General features: G+C 35.2%; 1 protein-coding gene across 13 annotated transcripts in view; it reads left to right on the top strand.

Moving 5' to 3' along the window:
* The window catches only part of PCNX1 (pecanex 1), a 163,706-nt gene that overhangs the window by 26,711 nt on the left and 116,450 nt on the right, over positions 1 to 20,545 (top strand). For 11 of the 13 annotated variants that reach the window (XM_077909812.1, XM_077909815.1, XM_077909813.1 and 8 more), the window contains exons 2-3: positions 6,409 to 6,617; positions 17,224 to 17,329. In XM_077909812.1, the coding sequence (XP_077765938.1) occupies positions 6,409 to 6,617; positions 17,224 to 17,329 (315 nt within the window). Of the gene's footprint in view, positions 1 to 6,408; positions 6,618 to 13,143; positions 13,255 to 14,817; positions 14,842 to 17,223; positions 17,330 to 20,545 lie in introns of those variants that run through there. The other 2 variants (XM_077909823.1, XM_077909824.1) reach the window with 2 other exon arrangements.

Below are 20,545 nucleotides of genomic sequence, written 5' to 3' on the forward strand. Positions count from 1 at the left end.
ATATATTTTTAAAGATTTTATTTATTTATTTGAGAGGAGAGAGAGAGAGGGAAAGCATGAGCATGAGTGTGGGGGACTAGGGGAGGGATATAGGGGAAAGGAGAAGCAGGCTCGATTTGGGGCTCAACCCCAGGAACCTGGGATCATGACCTGAGCCAAAGGCAGATGCTTAACTGACAGAGTCACCCAGGTGCCCCAGGGGGCATCTATATTTGATCTGAATGTCTAGATTAATACTTGGTGCCATTCTTAGGGATGTATATATAATTGAGAGTTAAGATTTTTTTTTTTTTAACTTTTTGCAAATAAAGAAGTAAGGTGAGAAACTGCCTTGATTGGCTCTTGATCTATTGCCAAGTCATGCGTTATTGAGATGGATATAGATCATCTCTGTAAAAGATGAAAGGTAATATGAAAACCTTTTTATCACTATTAAAATTTTAGCTCTTCTAATTATAAAAGAAATACATGCTCAGTACCAAAAAAGAAAAACCAAGAAAATACAGTAAAGCCTAAGTTTATGTTTAAAATGTAATACATACTGTATTTGTACAGTTAATGTGGCTGCATTTGGTTGCAGTTTTCACTGTCATACTCCCCTAGTCTACAGTTTTCCATTTTCCCATTGATTTTCAGCTGAGTTTTTGCTCCATTTTCTGTATGAAAGTCTTAGAGTGTTGCATATATACAAGAGTTTATATCAATTTTATACTTACAATAGGAATTGCTAGATTTTGGGTGATTTACCTATCAATTTGTATTTCTACCAGTAGTTTTTTTTTTTTTTTTGTTAAGAGTTCTGGTTCTCCATACTTAGTTTTTGTCTATACAGATGGCTGTTAAATGATATATTGTGGTTTTCTTTTTTCTTTTTTTTTTTTTAAGTAGGCTCTACTCCCAACATGGGGGCTTGAACTCACAACCCTGAGATCAAGAGTCACATTCTCTACTGACTGAGCCAGCCAGGTGCCCCTATACTGTGCTTTTAAATTCTATTTTGCTTATTACTGATAAAGTTGAACATGTTTTCTTTTTTTTTTTGAACATGTTTTCATATATTGTTTTTATTGGCTATTTATATATATTTTTCTGTGTAAGATCTATTTATTGTCCTTTATTTTCATTGGTTTGTTTGCCTCTTTGTTACTGATTTCAAAAAAAAATTCTTCATACATATTTACTCTTTTTTTTTTTTTAAAGATTTTTTTAAATTTTTATTTATTTATGATAGTCACAGAGAGAGAGAGAGAGAGAGGCAGAGACACAGGCAGAGGGAGAAGCAGGCTCCATGCACCGGGAGCCCGACGTGGGATTCGATCCCGGGTCTCCAGGATCGCGCCCTGGGCCAAAGGCAGGCGCTAAACCACTGCGCCACCCAGGGATCCCACATATTTACTCTTTATGTATTATATCTATATACATATATAAGTATACATATACCTACATAATAATACATGTTTTAATAGATCTAGTTTGTAGCTTGTTTTTTCACTCAGTTTATAGTGTCTCTTGAACAGAACTTAATTTTAATTCATCAATTCTTTCTAGCGTGTGCTTTGGAAACCATGGTTAAGAAATATCCTAAAGGTCAAAAAGATATTCTTTTACAATTCTTCTAAAATTTTAAAAGTTTTTCTCTTTACATTAAAGTATCTAATCCATCTGTCAGTTTAAGAAATTAGGATGTAATTAAAATGTGATGAATCTAAAAAAAAAAAAATGTGATGAATCTTATGTAAAATACACAGTTCATATGTGTGCTTGAATACCCCTTCAGGCTGTGATGCCAAAAGTTTGCTAAACATTGCCTTAAATAATAAGGTAGTTTCAATAGTGGAAAAAACCCCAAAACGTATAAGGTATTTTACAGTAATAATAGCTATTTTAAGAGATTTGTTAATTTTTTTTCACAGCCTTGACTTCAGTTGTGGGTGATAGTCATTCCGATAACAAAGTTATAGATGACTGATTACTGACTAAACGGACCTGAATACTTGAGTGTGACTACATAGATAAGCAAATTCCCATATTAATAAGTAGATCATAGAATAATAGAGCTAAAAAGATACCCAGCTTGTCTTTTCATAACTTTTTGATACATGTGTAAGATGCATAGATGGTTAAGAACACTTGAAATCTGTGATGACTCTGCAGGTCTTTATTGTGAGTTTGCAGTGCTGTGACCTTTCTGGGTTTTCAATGAGGGCCTTATTTGTCCAACATCAGTAGTATGTCACCTGCTACCCCATCTTCATTTGCTGCTGTCCACTGTTTGTTGGTATTTTAGGGAAGAAGTAGAATCAACTTTTCAATATAAGCAATTTTTACCTGTAGATAGACCTTGGAGTGAAGATAAAATAGATTGGTTTTTATAATCAGAGAGCAGTTAATGTGCTTGGTTGCATCAGCATTAACTTTAAGATAATATCTTTGATAAAATATAATAACTAGGATGAAACATGACTTTTGGAAATATTAGTACTTTTTTTAAAGTATTGTTTGTTATGGAACATAATTAACCTTAAATTGATAAGTACCTGCCAGGGGCACCTGGCTGGCTCAGTTGGTAGAGCCACTCTTGATCTCAGGGTGATGAGTTCAAGCCCCATGTTGGGTGTGGAGCCTACTTAAAAAACTAAAAAAAAAAAAAAAAAAAAAAAAAAAGCAAACTAAAATATTTAGAGAATATATAAATAGGTACCTGCCAAAACATTTCAAACTAAAAATTTTACTTTAGAGTTGGATTGTGGAATGGGATACAAAAGTTGTATTTTTACCAGAAAAGTAAGCAATTTTATCTTATACAAGTTTTTTCTTCAGAAAAAGAACCTGCTTTCTCACAATATGCTGCTTGTTGATGAATAGAATTATGAATGTTTCTGAAAATCTTTCTTTGAAAACAGTATCAGTATATCTAATTTAATAAAATATAAAAGCAAATAGTAAATACTACTTGGTTTGCGCTTTGTGTATATAATCCAAAAACTGAAAAATAGGTGACCTAACTGGTCTTTAGTTGTTTGGTGTTTGATTTTAGGGAAACCACACTGAAATTATGTAAAGGCAGATACCATTTAAAATTTTCATGTAACCTTAGTAAGGTAGTTATAGGAAGGTTTATAATATATTTATGATTGTACTAATATTTTCAGCTGTGCTGGATTTCAGCTGCGATCCCAGTGAACTAACGTAAGTAGAGAACAAGTTTGAATAAAATCACACAACAGCCCAGTTTGTGTCCATGCATTTTTATCCTTCCTGGGAAATGTAAAACTTACAGCACAGCTGTCCTCTGTCATCTAGTAATCTCCAGAGTAACCATTGACATGGCTTATATATTTAAACCACAAGGTGTAAAATAAGTAGATAGCTTCTATAGTTTGAGTAGAAAATACAAGGGTTCATCATTTGATACTAGTTTCTGGTATGAAATGATCACTTGAATTTTTTTTTTTGTCACTTGAATTTTTATTTCTCTTTCAGTCTTTTCACTGTTCAATGTTTTAGGAAAAATTCTGTACTTTATAGATTGTGTACATTTTGTATGTTTTATTTTTTAAAAGATTTTATTTATTCATGAGAGACAGAGAGAGAGAGAGGCAGAGGGAGAAGCAGGCTGCACATAGGGAGCCCAATGTGGGACTTGATCCCAGGATCCCAGGAACATGCTCTGGGCCGAAGGCAGTGCTAAACTGCTGAGCCACCCAGGGATCCCAACATTTTGTGTGTTTCTTAGCATTCAATAATCTACTATTAGTAATATAATAGTACTATTAGCAATATAATAGTAGTATATTAGCAATATAATAGAGTTTATTTCAATCTGTTTTAAGCATTCATAATCTTTGACTTTTTTTGTAGAGACAGATACAGTAGACCATTCAATATCAAGTAGTCTCTTTTCTCTTTTCCCATTTGGAGGGGCCATTGACATTTCCATTGAATTTGTCTACCACTCTGAATAATAATGGTGAGGTTGTTCACTTCCTATCTGCTTAATTAATATAATCAATAATTTTTATTTTAATATTCACTATGGTGAATAATGATAGAACTGACATATTTTTCATTGACACTTTACATTTGAAAATGAAATTGGGATTGGTGTGTAGTAAAGCATTCAGTGACTTAGGCAGGAGAAATATTGGTTAATTTTATCATTAAGATGGATAATCTTGGCTAAATCATTCAAAGTTAATAGGTCTTAATTTTCTGTCTGAAAATGAAGGTGTTGAACTAAATGATTACCAAGAATTCTAATTCTAATGTGAACATATTGTATAGAAACCAGCATCATGCTGAACTTCTGTAAATACACTAAGCAGTATATGTTTCTATATATATTTATGTGTGTATTTACTTTGAAATATTTATCAATGTAAGTGTGTGTGTATATGTGTGTTTTCTGTTCAGGAAAGGTTATTTGGGATGCTTTTTTTTTTTTACAAAAATATTATATTAAAGTTCTAAAAACAGTTTCAAACTCACATTGAACATATTTTTAACAGTTATGATTTAGAGGTTTGTTTTTTTTATAAATATAGCTTAAGATCCCTTTAAATTGCACTTAAAAATCTCTTTAGTTTAAATTACACTTATAAATTTAGTATTCATTTTTAAGTAGATTATCTAGTGAATCTTTCAAAGTACTTTTCTAAACCTGATATTTATGGATTTTCTCCATAAATTTATTTTATTTATTCATGAGATTTTATTTTATTTATTTATTTTATTTATTCATGAGAGAGAGAGAAAGAGGCAGAGACACAGGCGAGGGAGAAGCAGGCTCCATGCAGGGAGCCCGATGCTGGACTCTATCCGGGCCTCCAGGATCATGCCCTGAGCTTGAGGCTGTGCTAAACCGCTGAGCCACCCGGGCTGCCCGGATTTTCTAAAATTTTAAATACATTTTTCAATTTGAAATCATAAGTCCACATCAGTCATTCAGTGACAATTAAATTGGGATCACAGGGTTTATGTTTTTAGATAAACTAGAAGGATTTCTTAATCCCAGTTTTTAAAATACCACATGTATGCATATTATGCCCATATCCAACTCAAAGTAGTAAACTGTGGGATAGACTTACTCCCCCCCCCCATTTCTAACCTACACTCTTTCCTTCTGTCTCCCCACCAAATAACTTTTTTTTTTATTTAACTTTTATCATATTTGTATTCTGAACTCCCTTAGTTCACTAGGATCTTTTAAGTTTTACCATCTCAAGCAATTCGAAGTAACCATTCCAAGCAAATTTGGAGCCATGTTATCAGATGACTGAGGTTCAATCTTACAAAATCTAGAGCTACAGACACCGGGAATGATTTGTGTCTCACGAAAGTGGGCATAAATTGACCACAGTTTTATAATTTCTGCCAGCAGTGACTCTGAGGCCATGCCTTCCAAGTTGGCTGGTTGGTCTCCATACCTGTCACCCCTGGACTCAGGTCCACATCAGCAGATCCTCAGGTATGATGGATCTTCAATCCTCATGCCCAGGAAGCATCTGAGGTTCTTCAATTAACCTTTTTTTTTTTTTTTTTTTGCTTGATTCTGTTCTGTATTCTTTTTTTTTTTTTTTTTTTGATCAGGCTACAATTTTTAAGTATTTTAAAAGAAAATATATTGGATTTCGCATGTCTCCCATGTCTCCCCTGCATTTTCAGTCATAATTCAAAGGTTATTCTTTTAACAGTTTTAACTAGAACCACTTTCTAGAACCCAAAGAATGTTTATATCCTGAAGAAAGTTACAGAGCACATAAACAGGGCTTATGTATATTTGGACCACAATCCTGTCTTACTCATGTATTACATAATGTGACATCTAACTCTTTAATTGTATCATAAGCTTTTAGGCATGGACTTTATACTGTGCTCTCCAGTGAAAACATAACACAAGCCACATATGTAATTTAAAATCTTCTAGTAAAAAAAATAAAAAATAAAAAAAATAAAATCTTCTAGTAGCCACATTAAAAATAAGTAAAAAGAAACAGGTGAAAATCAGTTTAATAATGTATGTTATTTAACCCAGTATAATCTAAACATTATTTCAACATGTAATCAATATAAAAATTATAAAAATTATATTTTACATTCTTTTTTTTCTTATACAGACTCTTCAAAATCCAGTGATACTTTATTCTTGTGTGTGTGTGTGTGTGTGTGTTACTTTATTCTTAGGGCACATCTCAGTTCACAGTAACCATACCTTACTTACTCAGTAGCTGCATGTAGCTAGTGGCTACTGTGTTGGGCAGTGCTGTCTTATACTTTTGCACTTTAGTGCCAGTAACATAATTGTTGCTTTGAGTGTGAATGTGTCTATCCTTTTAGTTACAGATTTCTCTACTTGAATTAAATCTAAAATATTTTTAAATGTCTGTCTTTATTTTCTTTCTCTTAAAGGCCCTTCCTTCTTCAATGATTATAGTGGCAGTTTATTGTCCTGTGATAGCTGCTGTATTCATTGTTCTGAAGATGGTCAACTATCGACTCCACAGAGCACTTGATGCTGGAGAAATTGTAGATAGGAATGCAAATGAGTTCCCAGATCAGAGAACCAAAACTGAGCAAGGCAACTGTTCAACTAGAAGAAAAGACAGTAATGGACCCAGGTAAGGAAACCTGTGCCGCTCAGTTTGTAATGATGTGGAACATGTGTGCCTACAGTGATGTGTTCATTGTGTTCTGATTTTTTATGTTCTGATATATGGTTTTAAGACAGTGTTAGATCTTACCACTAGAGATATGATAACAAGGACAGATTGTCACATTAGACCCCAGCAAAGCTAACTGGCATATTTGGGATTAAATAAATGCATTTGGTTGTATTACTAAGTAACATGCTATAACAATAACAGTTATTTATAATTGTAGAATAGTTGTTCACACCAAAAACCAAAACTGGTGAAAAACAGTATAAAGAAATAAGACATGGCTTATAAATTTTAGCATTTATATTTTATTTATATGTATAAGTAAAATGTGGCTATATCTTAAGCAAATTGTGATAATTTTTCCTTGATATTTATAATCTGCATTTTTTCACTTAATCTGATGTAAATATTTTTCAATTATATATTCTCACCTTAGAAACAGCTGTTCCTTCCCTCCATCTTTGCATAACTTACCTCTTAGCATTTAAGTTGGTGTAGATGTCCCCTTCTTTACTCTCAGCTGAATATTCTTCCTACCTCTCAGTCACATTTCCCTTCATTACCTTGGCTTCATCCCCTTTCTCTTGTTGACCAAAGGATTTACTTTATTCATAGTCAGAAGTTTATTGTGATTTTATAGAGATGGCAGGTGCCACTAGAAACAGTTACTATATGAACTTCAAAAAAGTTACTATATGAACACTTGTTGTGTCTAATAGTCTTCACAACAGTTCTTTGAGATGGATGCTGTTTTTATTCCTGATTTATAGATGTGGAAACTAGGGTGAGAAAGATGAAATATTCCAGGGACTCTGATCTGGAGCCTATGTTTTTAACCATTCAGTATAATATGAAAAGTGGGTACTTATCTCTTAATATTTCTATTTTCCAGTGCATCGAGTTTATCCCTTTTCAGTTATGTCTTTCTCCACCCTTAACATTAAACAAATGTTTGTTCATTGAGCAAATATTTTACCTCTGTAATAATTTTGTTTGTAGCATTAATCATTACCTGAAATTGTCTTACTTATTGTTTGTTTGCATTTACAAGCTTCTTGAAGGCAGGGGTCTTGTTTTTCCTATGAACTATTTTATTCCCAGGATCTAAAACAGAGTCTGTCACTGATAGGTATTCAGAAAATATGTAAGGTAGTGAAAGCATTTTTTTCTGCAATACTATCTTTAATAACTGTGCAGTATTCCATTTTGTAGGTATGTCATAATTTAACTTTCTTGATTTTACTTCAGTTATTTTCAAATTTAATTTATATGTTAGATCACTGTGATGTTTAAATTTTTTTATTTAAAAATTCAAGTAATCACCATTCCAAGTGGTGGGACTTGAACTCACAACCCCATGATCAAGAATTGCTTGTTCCACTAACTGAGCCAGCCAGTTAATTAATTTAATAAAATTAAACAAAATTTTAATTATAATTTAGCAGAGGCAGAACACTAGAAAGCTACATGTATTTTTAAGTTTTTCAATATATATTGCCACGTTCCAAAGATTTTACCTTCTAATTACCATGACCAGCAATTTTAGGGTTTCTTTTTCTGCACTTTTGACAATATTGAGCATTTAGACAAAACTGTGGTTGATCTCTTATTGTTTAATTTTTAAGTTTTTGGATTACTAGTTAAATAGGTGGTTTTTGCAATTGATTTGGAGAAGGTATTTATGAAGGATATTAATTCTTTATATTTCGTGTCAAATACTTTTCCTCAGTTTATAGCATTTTATTTATTTATATGCCACAGTTTATTTTTATGTGGTCTATTTTGTGAATGTTTATTAGTTCTGCCTTTGATACCAAGTTGTGTAAGATTCCCTTCATATTAAATAAATGTTTGCATGTGTCTACTTTCAGCATTTTTTGTAATTTTTCATTCTTAAATTGTAATCAAGCTAAAAACATTGTTTTTGTTTTTAGGTTAGTCCCAATGCTATTCAGTGAATAATGCATTTTTCCCCAGTAATTTTAAATGCTTTTCCTTTTCGGTTACATGTAGCATCCTCATATATACTTATGTCAATTTCTGGGCTTTGTTTTCTGCCCCACTGATCTCTTTCTCTTTTGTTTACACCATATTGTGTTTTGTTTAGTTATTTTTTGTTTGTTTTTCATTTCATACTGTTTTTATGATTTACTAATATGCTTAATATTTAGCATTGTGAATCCCTTTTCAGTATTTTTCTATTTCAGTATTATCTTGGTTCTTCTCATGTGTAAACAACTGACCCTGAACCACGAGGGGGTTAAGGGCACCAAACCCTTTTCCCAGTGCAGGTAGAAAACTGTGGTATAGAGGTGCCTGGGTGGCTCAGTGGGTTAAACATCTGCTTTCGACTCAGGTCATGATCCCAGGGTCCTGGGATTGAGTCCTACATTGGGTTCCCTGCTCTCAAGGAGCCTGTCTCTCCCTCTGCTGCTGCCCTTGCTTGTGTTCCTTCATTCTTGCTACCCTCAAATAAATAAATAAAATCAAAAGAAAGAGAGAAAGAAGGAAAGAGAAGGAAAGAAAGAAAGAAATCCATGTATAACTTTTAACTCCCCCTGGCCCCCAAATTAACTACTAATAGCCTGCTATTGACTGGAAGCCTTATTGAGAACTGGAGCTCAGTGTGGGACTCGATCCCAGGTCTCAACTAACAGGTATTTTGTATGGTATACGTGTTATATATGTACTGTATTCTTAAAATAAGCTGGAGAAAAGACATTGTTTTTAAGAAAAGCATAAGGAAAAGATACATGTACAGCCCTGTAAAATATAAAAAAATCCACATATAAGTAGACCTGTTTATTTCAAACCTTGTTGTTCAAGGGTCAACTGTACATAGTTTTTTGTGAGATGCCCCCTTTGTATGCTCATCCTCTAGAAAATTCCATTAGACTTTGATAAGTGTATTCAGTATGGAGAGAACTTGACCTTTAAAATATGAAGTCTCATCAGAAACATGGTGTATATATCCATTTTTTTCACTTGCCTTTTATGTCTCATAAAACTTCATATTTTTTCTAATGGATTCTGTGTATTTTTTAAGTTTATTTTTTATTAGGAAATGCATATCCTTGTATTATGGGTAAACAAGCAGAATGTAGACTCTGCTTAATCTGCTAGGCCTTGAATCACTTCCTGACTGTATGACCTTGGGAGATTAAGCCTTCTTATGCCTTAGCTGCCTCATCTGAATGATGAGGCAAATAATAGTACTATATCCTATGATATAAAATACAAAGCATGAGAAATAATTTCTATAAAGCATTTAGGACCATTCCCTTTTACAAAAAAATTTTTTTTTGAAGACTTTATTTATTCATGAGAGACACGGAGAGAGAGAGAGGCAGAGACACAGGTAGAGGAAGAAGCAGGCTCCACGCAGGGAGCTCAGTGTGGGACTCGATCCCAGGTCTCCAGGATCACGCCCTGGGCCGAAGGCGGCGCTAAACCACTAAACCGCTGAGCCATCCGGGCTGCCTGTTTTTTTTTTTTAACGGGGGCAGAGGGGCAAAGGGAGAGGGAAAGAGAATCCTCAAGTAGACTCCCTGCTGAGCACAAAGCCCAATGACAGGGCTTGATCCCAGACCTGAGATCATGACCTAAGTCAAAAGGAAGTGTCATATGCTTAACCAACTGAGCCACCCAGACACCCCTAAAACCATTCTTGATACAGTAATCACTCAGTAATTGTTAGCTCTTATTTTTTCTGGATATTATATAGCTTTTAATTCCTTTCGTTACTGAATTGTTTTTCCATTTTCTTTTAGTTAAAAAAAATTTATTGTGAAATATATGTATTTCAAAACAGCTTATCATTCAGTATAATTTAGAGAATAATAATCAAGTGACTACTTGATTACCTACCACAAAACTTAAGAAATGAGATATTATACAAATATCATAGAAGCCTTTATGCACTTCTTTCCCATTTCATTCTATTTTTTCCTTCAAGAATGACCATTATCTTGAATTTTATGTTAATAATTCCCTTGCTTTTCTTTCTTGTTATACAGTCTTAGTTCATATTACTAAACGTATATTAATTTTATCTGCCGTAGGATATCCTGAAGAGAATAATACTGTATGTATTTTTCTGCAAGGGGCTTATTTGTACCAAATATTATATTTTATAGGCTTATAGCTATCATTTATTCATATTTACGTTGCATAGTCTACCACTGTAGGAGTAGACTACAATTTTATTTATCCATGTCTTCTGAAAACATTACTGTGTTTCCTGATATACGTGTGTATATCTAATGACTATAAACTGATTCATAGGGATTTTCACATTCAGTTTTATTAGATAATTCCGGCCTATTTGCCCAAATGATTGAACCAGTTTACACTCCCACCATTATGTGAAAGTCTTTATTGTTCCATATCTTCATCAATATTTTATTTTGATAAGCTTTAAAACTTTGCCATGCAAATAAGTGTTAAATATGTCTCATTGGGACTTCAGTTAAACTTCCTGATTACTAATGAGGTTGAGAATCTTATCATACATATTTGGTCCATTTAGTTTTTCTCTTTTTTCCAGTGCCCATTCATGTCTTGTTTCATTTTTCTTTATTTTTTTTTCCTCACTGAATAATAGGAATTTTAAAATTATATTCATGATACTACTACTCTATTGGTTATATACATTGCAGACATTTTCTCCTAGTTTGTGGTTTGTCATTTTGCTTTCCTTAAGGGGTTTTATGATTAGCTTACATTCTTAAATTTAAGAATTACCATTTTTTGGTAATTAGCATTTTTATGCCTTATTTAATAAATTATTTCCTACACAAAGATCAGAAATATATTCTCTTATATTTTCTTTCAAAAGTTTTCTCATTTCAATGCAAATTATTTTAATTTATAGTGTCAGGGATTTGAGACTTTAGTTTCTTATGAATAACTGGTTTAATCAGTATTTATTAAATAGACTGTCTTTTCCTTGGTGATCTGTAGTACTCATTCTGTCATTAGTAAATTTCCATCTATAATGGGTGTGTTTCTGGGCTCTCTGTTCTGTTAATCTGATTGTCTGTGCCTGGGCCATTACCATACTATCCTAGTTACTGTAGCTTCATACATGACTTTTGGGATCTGGTGGGAAGACCTCCTACTTTGTTCTTTTTCAGGAGTGACTATTACTCTTGGCTCTTTGTTCTTAGATCTAAAACTTACAGCCTGTTGTAACAAGAACTTAGGATTTTTATTGAAATTACATTGAATATGTAGATTCCTCTGTGAGAACTGAGATCTTTATTTATTTGTTTGTTTGTTTGTTTGTTTGTTTGTTTATAGACAGAGAGAGTCAGAGACACAGGCAGAGGGAGAGCAAGCTCCATGCAAGGGAGCCTGATGTGGGACTCGATCCTTGGTCTCCAGGATCACACCCCAGGCTGCAGGCGGCGCCAAACCGCTGCGCCACCAGGGCTGCCCATGAGATCTTTATAATATTGAATCTCTCCCATTTATTTAGCCTTCTTTAATATCCTTCAGTAAAGATTTATCATTTCTTCATTAAAGTCTTGCATAGCTTTTGTTAAATTTGCCAAATTATTTTATAGCTTTTCTATTACAGAAATTTTTTTAAATTACCCTTTTGGATTTTTTTCCCCCTTTAAATATAACAATTTATTTTTTTCCTTGATTTTCTATAAATGATGATGGTTTTATTTCTTCCTTAGCCTCTATACTTGTTTAACTTTCATGGGCTATGATTTCTAGCACATGGTTAAAATAAAATAGTATTGGCTTACATCTTTGTCTTTTTCTAATATGAAAGTGTTTTGAAGTTTCACCATTAAATGAAATCTTTGTTGTAGATTTTTGTTCTTGATATCTGTTTTCCCCCACCCTCCCATTTGGGACTCACATTCTGTTCTGAGGAGAAGTGAACAAGAAAATACTTATTCTCAGAGCCTGTCACTGTACTTGGTACAATGTGGTTGTCCGTTTGTTGCATGAATGATTGTATTAGAGCTACTTGAGCCTTATGGTTTTCATTGGTTCTGGTACAGCAGTTCAAAAATCCCTATTAAATCTGTTTCTTAGAGAGAGTAAAAGTCATTTATGTCTGTGTTACATTTCTAATATTTCAGAAGAGGAAATGAACACATTGGATTTTAGAATTTGAATACAAGTATTTTGGAGACCATATTTTCTGTTTCTCATGGCGGTAATGCTTGGGATATTGTGAATTAAGACCCATTTAAGCTATATGTGGGTAAATTTTAGGCTGAATTTTTTGAAGAGGATTTGTTTAAAGACTTTGTTTTTACCTATTTATACTTTTATGAACATCATAGTGATCTAGATTAGATTTGTAAATTTAGTACTGTAATGGTACTGTGAAGTTTCTGATTAAAGCCTGAGCAGTTAATGATACTAATCAACAAATTAGTTTGTGAAGTGTCCTTTATAATTCAGATTAGACCCCTTCTGCTTTTCTGCCTCTTCGTGTACCTGGTATTTTTTTTTTTTAACAGATGGGGAAATTAAGGCATAAAGGTAGAGATTCCCTGAATTTGGTGTATTGCTTACTGCAGTAGACCACTTTGCTTCTGTGAGAATTGTAAACTACTATACTTTCCAGGTATGTGCTGAAATTGCCATTGCCAAAAATCTGCAAGTCTTGCTAATAAAGAAAACTCTTACTCAGCCATTTTGTGTGTTTAGCTATATTTAGGGCAGTGACAGCTGGCTAAAAGTTCTGCTTCTGAATTCATAGAGAAGAGAGGGATAGTAATTTTGCTAGAGGATGATTTTGTTATAAAAGGAACTGTCCATTTTTTCATTCATCCTTTTTTGCTCTAATACCTCCTTCCCACTCAGTGTTGGCCACTGGGCTCTAGTTCTGGATCACTGTTTCTCAGCTGGGGGTGATTTTCCCCACAAGGAGACATTTGGCAATAATTGGAGACATTTTTATCACAACCAGGGGAAGTGCGGCTGGCATTTAGTGGGTACATGTCAGAAATGCTGCTAACCATCCTACAATGCACAAGATAGTCCCCCACAGTCAGGAATGAAGTGGCCCCAAATGTCAGTAGTGCTGAGGATAAGAAACCCTGTTTTAGACAATGGCATTTATTTTCGATTCTGAAATGGAAAGAAAACTTGAATGCCAACTTTTTTGAAAGATAGGTATTGGTGTTTTGGAGTGTACTTTAGAGCTGTACAGTCAAGGTGTTCAAATCTTGTCTCAGTTCTCACTGGCCATAAGTACCTACATTAAGATGTGTGTATGGGGGAAAAAAGATATAACAGATTGTAGGCTACTGTGTAAATATTTGTATCCTTCCTTCCCACTTGAACTCCATTTACCAATGACCCAGTTTATGTTGTTCACTCCTTTGAGACCTTAGATTTTTACACCTTTTGGTTTCAGCTTTTTCATTTGTAAAATGAGGTTAATAATATTTATTTCTTAGATTTTAGGAGAATATTTCATGAGAAAATGCAAATAAAGCACATGCCCCTATGACTAGAATGTATTCAGTACTTAGTAAATATTTGCTTTTATTTGTTAATTATAATAACTTTACCTTCAGATTATAATCCTTTGTACTTGCTATCAGAAGTGATGTCTATAGCTAGGCAATATTGTCTATTAGCTGATGAATAGACAAAATGTGTTCTGTCCATGCAGTACAGTATTATTTGGCTATAACAAAATATGAAGTACTGATAGTTGTTACAACATGTATCAACCTTGAAAACATTAGGCTAAGTGCAAGAAGCCATTCACAAAGACTACACATACTATGATTCCATTTATATGAAACATGCAAAACAGGAATATCTATAAAGACAGAAAACAGATTTCTGGCTACTTACAGCTGAGGGTGGATGGGATGGCTAGGGGGTAATAGCTAAAGGGGTTTGTTATGGAGGTGATAAAAATTTCTAAAATTAACTATGGTGAGGGTTGCATGACTTTATAAATATATTAAAAACTGTTGATTTGCCAAGTTTAAATGGATAAATTGGATAATACATGAATTATATACCAATAAAGTTGATGTATATAAATTAGGGAAGAGGGGGCCTCTTTATCCTTTCTCTGGGCTTGAATATTTTATTCCTTAACCTTCACGTTGCTCTTCATCTTCTGATTTCCGTGGACTCTGACTTAGAGAATGCATTCTGGAGAAGAGTGGAGACAACACTGATGTTGCTGGTTAGTACTCACCACTCATTCAGTGTGGTGATAGCTGTCTATACATACATACTCAAGATTTTGCCAGATTAGAAAAAGATTTCTCATTCTGGCCTACATATCCGTATGAGTTAACACCAAACAGCTAACACACTTGAACATGTTTCACTTTTTTCACACATGGATATTTGTGCACTGAATTGCTATCAAATTTGTAACTGAGTCGCAGTATATTTTATTTGTATAAATGGATAGCAAGTTAGGAAGCTAATTTTTTTTTTATTGAACATAAATTAGCTAACTGCAGTCAGTGGCCTAGAGTTTAAAACCCATGAATTAAATAGGGACATAATAGGAGACCATTAATAATAAGTCACTAGAATTCAAACAGCTGTAGTGATAAATATTTATTAAATGGAAGGTTTATTTGTAAGCAAATTCTTTTCTGCCCATAGGGTTTTTGTGTGTGTGTGTGTGTGTGTGTGTGTGTGTGTGTGTGTTTAAGATTTTATTTATTCACAAGAGACACACACAGAGAGAGGCAGAGACATAGGCAGAGGGAGGAGCAGGCTCCCTGCAAGGAGCCTGATGCGGGACTCAATCCCAGGACCCCGGGATCACAACCTGGGCCAAAGGTAGGTTGGCTTGCTCAACCTGAGCAAGGTTGCTCAACCACTGAGCAACCTAGGTGTCCCCTGCCTATAGTTTTTGATTGCAGCTGTCAGAATATGTTATTGAAATAGGCTTTGGGAATTTATGGCACACACTACTGAAAAGTCTGTGTGTGAGGGATGTCTTCAAATTGGCAACATGCGGTTTCAGTTACTTCATGATCCAGCTTCCCTTGACCAGGCTGGGCTCCTTCGTTTTCAGTTGACTTCTTAGACAGTCCCCCCTTATGGTTGTAAAATGCCTACAGCAGCACCAGGCCTTAAATCTTCTCGGTATTTAGACTAGCAGATACAGAGAAATATCCTTTCAACAGTAGACCACTCCTGACCTGATTCATACTAGCCTGAGTTGGGTCCTGTGCTTGTTCTAGAACTAAGTTTTGTGACGGAAAGAATGGCACATGCTAATTGGCTTTGGCCAGTGGTGCCCACCCCTGAACCTGACCATATGGTCAACATTACCCAAAACCATAAGGGAGTTTAGTATGAGGTGGCTCAACAGAAGAATTTTGGATTGCTTTTTAGTGGTGGTGTTAACCAGATGATTGAACTAGAGGCTGGATGGCAGGATAGTTTATATCTGCTCTAATTCTAGCCTGTATACTAGAACTTTTATCTTTGATAATAGTAACTTAATAGTTACCAAGTACTTTCTCTCTATAAACCAGGTAGAATGAGTAAAAATCTTTAGGTAAAAATAGGACAATGGTAACTTTTAGGCCTGGGTTGTTGTAAAAGTTATGTTCCTAAGGAAGCTTATTATAAAACTTTCTATAAGTTTTTTGAAATGTCTGTGATATTTTCCTCTAATTTTAGGATCCTCTTATCTTTATTTTTTTTTTCTTTCCACGGCTTCGAGGTCTGTGGTGTGACAACCTGGCTGTGGGAGGGTGGGCAGTAGAGTCTGGGGGAGAAGGGACTCCCAATGGGCTGGGCCACATTGATCCGAGGCTGATGGGTAACCCCAGAGAGTCTTTAAACCTCCTCACTGGGTCACCTGTGCTAGGTACCTGGACACGGGGTGGATCCTCTTATTTTTAAGTACTCTTTGTAGACTTCCTCACTTCTTTGAACTTAGTACACTTCTCTCTTGTCTTTCTAATGCCTGTTTTACTACATCATTTTGTTTTTGAAACTTAAGCCTTTCTATCTAACTCATTACAAATCTAAAATCTTAGCTTTCTATTTTTGTAAAACAAGTTAGTATCCTAGTTAAATGCTATTAACATAAGAAATACAGGTGTAATTAGCTTGACAAGGTGGACTATTGTCCTGAATGTCCATCATAGTGTCCTGCGGCTCGGTCAGCCTGTGCTCTTGGAGAGTTGGCAGTGGAAGATCTGATTGCTTTCTGTGTTTGCCATGGCCAATTTCTCTTTGCTCTTGGGAAACAAAAGGCAAATCATGTCTTTGCTAGAGTGGTTTTATGGCACATGTCATAAAAGATGTGCTATATTTAGCATCTATAATTGTAATTAAGGCTAGTTTCTAATGTTGGATTGAGTGTAGAGCGTTTGGGAGACTTTTAAATATTTTCAAGTAGTGATGTGGTTATAAAATAGATTATAAGACTTACACATGAATAATGATCTTTTTAATTGCTATTTGCTCTATAGAAATTAGAACCTTTTAGTTTTATAGAGAAAGGTATTATAATTTAAAATTAATAAACAAAAAAACATTGGTGGCAGAATAATGACAATTACTCTCTTGTTCTCATTTTTTTCCACAGTGATCCTGGTGGAGGGATTGAAATGTCTGAGTTCATTCGAGAGGCCACACCCCCAGTTGGTTGCAGTTCAAGAAATTCTTATGCTGGCCTAGATCCAAGCAACCAGGTAGGAACCTGTAATTTTGTTTTGTCTTTTTCCCTCCTCCTGATGGTGGTCTCAAGTAATTCTGTCAGTAATAGTTGGTGTTTGGGGTAATCATGCTGATTAATAAGTTTTTGATTGTTTATTAATAATATCTTTTGCTAGTATTCTTATTTTTTTTCAAATATTTTATTTATTTATTCATGATAGAGAGAGAGAGAGAGAGAGAGAGAGAGAGAGAGGCAGAGACACAGGCAGAGGGAGAAGCAGGCTCCATGCAGGGAGCCCAATGTGGGACTCGATGCCGGGACACCAGGATCATGCCCTTGGCTGAAGGCAGGCGTTTAAACTGCTGAGCCACCCAGGCTGCCCTGGTATTCTTATTTTTAACTGAATTTTCACATTAAGTACATTTTTGCTACGCACACATTATGTGCTCATTGCCCAGGGTACTTTTGATCACAACAGTTGTGGTGAATGCCCTTGGGAAAATTAGGTCCTAACTTTCACTGTCTTATTTACCTTCACATTTTTGGTGTTAGAGGGGGTAGGTGTCTGGGGCTATTCCTAGCTTAAGCATGGCAAAAAAAAAAGTAACTTCTTCAAAATCTACACTTATTGGGTTGGGCACTAAGTAATTTATAGAATTGTTGAGTCAGTGCATTGTACACCTGAAACTAATATATGTTAATTATATATCATAAAACTTCCTCAAAATCATGCTCTTCAAGGTGTTCATGGTAGAGCTAGATATAGAACACAGAACTGTTTTTGCCAATTTTAATGTCTTTCTGTTCTGTGACTTTTAACTTTTTATTTTTATTTTTTAAGATTTTAGTTATTTATTAGAGAGGGAGAACAAGCTGGGTGAGGAGAAGGGAAGAGGGAGAGGAAGAGGAAGAAGCAGACCCTCCCGCTGAGCAGGGAGCCTGAAGCCAGGCTCCATCCCAGGACCCTGGGATTGTCACCTAAGCCCAAGGCAGACGCTTAACCGACTGAGCCACCCAGGCACCCCTATAACTTTTAACTTAAAATAGTAACTCTGAAAATATGTTCTCAAAACTTGGCTGACACCTGCTGTACTGTCATTCTGTCTAACCCCAGCTGGGCCTTCACTGCTGCATTTCTTTCTCTCATCCAGAGCCTCTCCCACACAAATCAAAGTCCCACTTATGCTTGCTTGCCTTCTCAGCAAAGTCTGATAGCTGGAGTAACGTTATAGAAGCCTAAGGGAGTAAACCTAGCCAGATGCTGAGAGCTCTTGTCATAGTGGAACTTTAGATAACTTTGGGTTGTATTGGGTTCCTCTGTCAGCCCTTACATTATATAGAAGAGGAAACCGCTGATTTTTATCAGGGTCTAGACCTCCGCTTCTTGATTTTCACTGCAGTCTTTCTACTGTTCTCCTGCACTGCTTGTGAGTTGAAATGATTCTTCCTCCTTTCTGAATCAGAGACTTCATTTTTAAAATTTTCTGGCCTAACTCTAACTTTTGTTATAACCATCCTGTTTCTCAAGATTTTCAGAGACCTGTGGTATTGCCTCTTTTCTGTTGCAGATGGAGTGCATATGTATGTATGTGTGTATGTATGTATATATTTATTTTAAAGTGTTATTTATTTATTCATGAGAGACACAGAGAGAGAGGCAGAGAGATGAAGAGGGAGAAGCAGGCTCTTCGCAGGGAGCCCGATGTGGGATTCCTCCCTGGACCTGGGATCACACCCCGAGCCAAAGGCAGACACCGCCAAGCCACCCAGGCATCTCTTATGTATTTATTTTGTACTTGGTTTTTGTGTGATCATATGTGGCAGTCTGTAAGCCTCTGCAGAATAAGTTTTCCTCTTTCTTCCATGGCCTTAATAGACTGCCTTGTGCATAGTTGACTTTCAGTGAATGGGTGCTAATTGTCTTTATCTATAGAGATAATATAACTTTAGAGGTAGAATCAGACCTGGCTCTTCATTTAACCAGTGATTAAGAAGTAGACCTAATTACCCTGACTGCCCCACAGCACTACTGTTCCACATTGTTTTGCCCTATGCTGTCTCAGAAGAGTACTAGGGAAAACACCATGTTCTGTGAATCAAAATCTTGAATAGGGTCTTGTTTCCTAATATATTTTGATAGAAGACTTGCCTCTGTTTGAATTGTGTTTCATGATTCAAATTTCCAAGGGGATGAATTTTGGTAGCAGTTTCAGTTGTGATTAAGTGTGGTATAGATTAAATAGGTCCTTAAATTTGTGTTCTTTCCGTAACAAACATGGGAAATGTTGGAGTTAAAAACAACAGCAACAACAGCAATGGGACACCTGGGTGGCTCAGTTGTTAAGTGTCAGTCTCTTCATTTCAGCTCAGGTCATGATCTCAGGGTTGTGAGATTAAGCCTAGTGCTCTGGATTCTCTCTCCCTTTTCCTGTGCCCCTCCCCTGTGCTCATGTATGTATTTTTTCTCTCTCTCTCAAAAATAAATAAAATAAAAAAGAAACATTATTGCAAAAGGTTGTGACATTTTAATTAGATCCATACCTTTAAATTTTTAATTTTCACAATACTAGTTGAAAGAGAAGTGTTATTATCCTTGATCCTCTTTTGGTTGGCCTTGCTTTCTCATTCTCTTTATGAAGTGAATGAAATGGCTTAATCTTTAGATATGGCTGCATATTTTGTATGCTTAATTAACCCTGGCCTTTGTCCATACTGACAGATGTTGGCAATGTCAGATTACCAAGGGAATTAAGCCTATGTTTTTCCCACAATCTTTTGGAGAGCCAAACTACTCCCCCCTGCCCCCCCCCCCCCACCTTTTTTTCAGTAGGACAGCTGAAAGGGTATAGCAGTAACCAGCCATCTTCAATAACTCGACCATAGCATTGTGTCTTTTGGAACTTGCCCTACTTGTTTTAGGGAGGGACTCCCATCTTCAGTGTTATTAAAGCTTGCCTGCACATAAATGCGCAGCATACCTAATTTGGTTTTCCTTAAAATATTAACTCTTGGATAAAAATGGGCAAATATTGAAAGTTACTATGCTACTTGGATTTTGGTATTTCAGTTTTATCCTGTTTATAACAAAATAAATGGTTGACATAATTACTGTTCCCCTTTAGGGTAGTTGGAGTGAAGAAGTAGAGTCAGCCTTTCTGTATATTGGTGGAGATATTACCAGTAGACATACTGTGTTTCTTGTCCATATTTTATCATATAGCATTTGTTACACAGTATCATAATTGTTTAT

The sequence above is a fragment of the Canis aureus genome, chromosome 9, assembly GCF_053574225.1.
Source record: "Canis aureus isolate CA01 chromosome 9, VMU_Caureus_v.1.0, whole genome shotgun sequence".
Taxonomy (NCBI): Eukaryota; Metazoa; Chordata; class Mammalia; order Carnivora; family Canidae; genus Canis; species Canis aureus.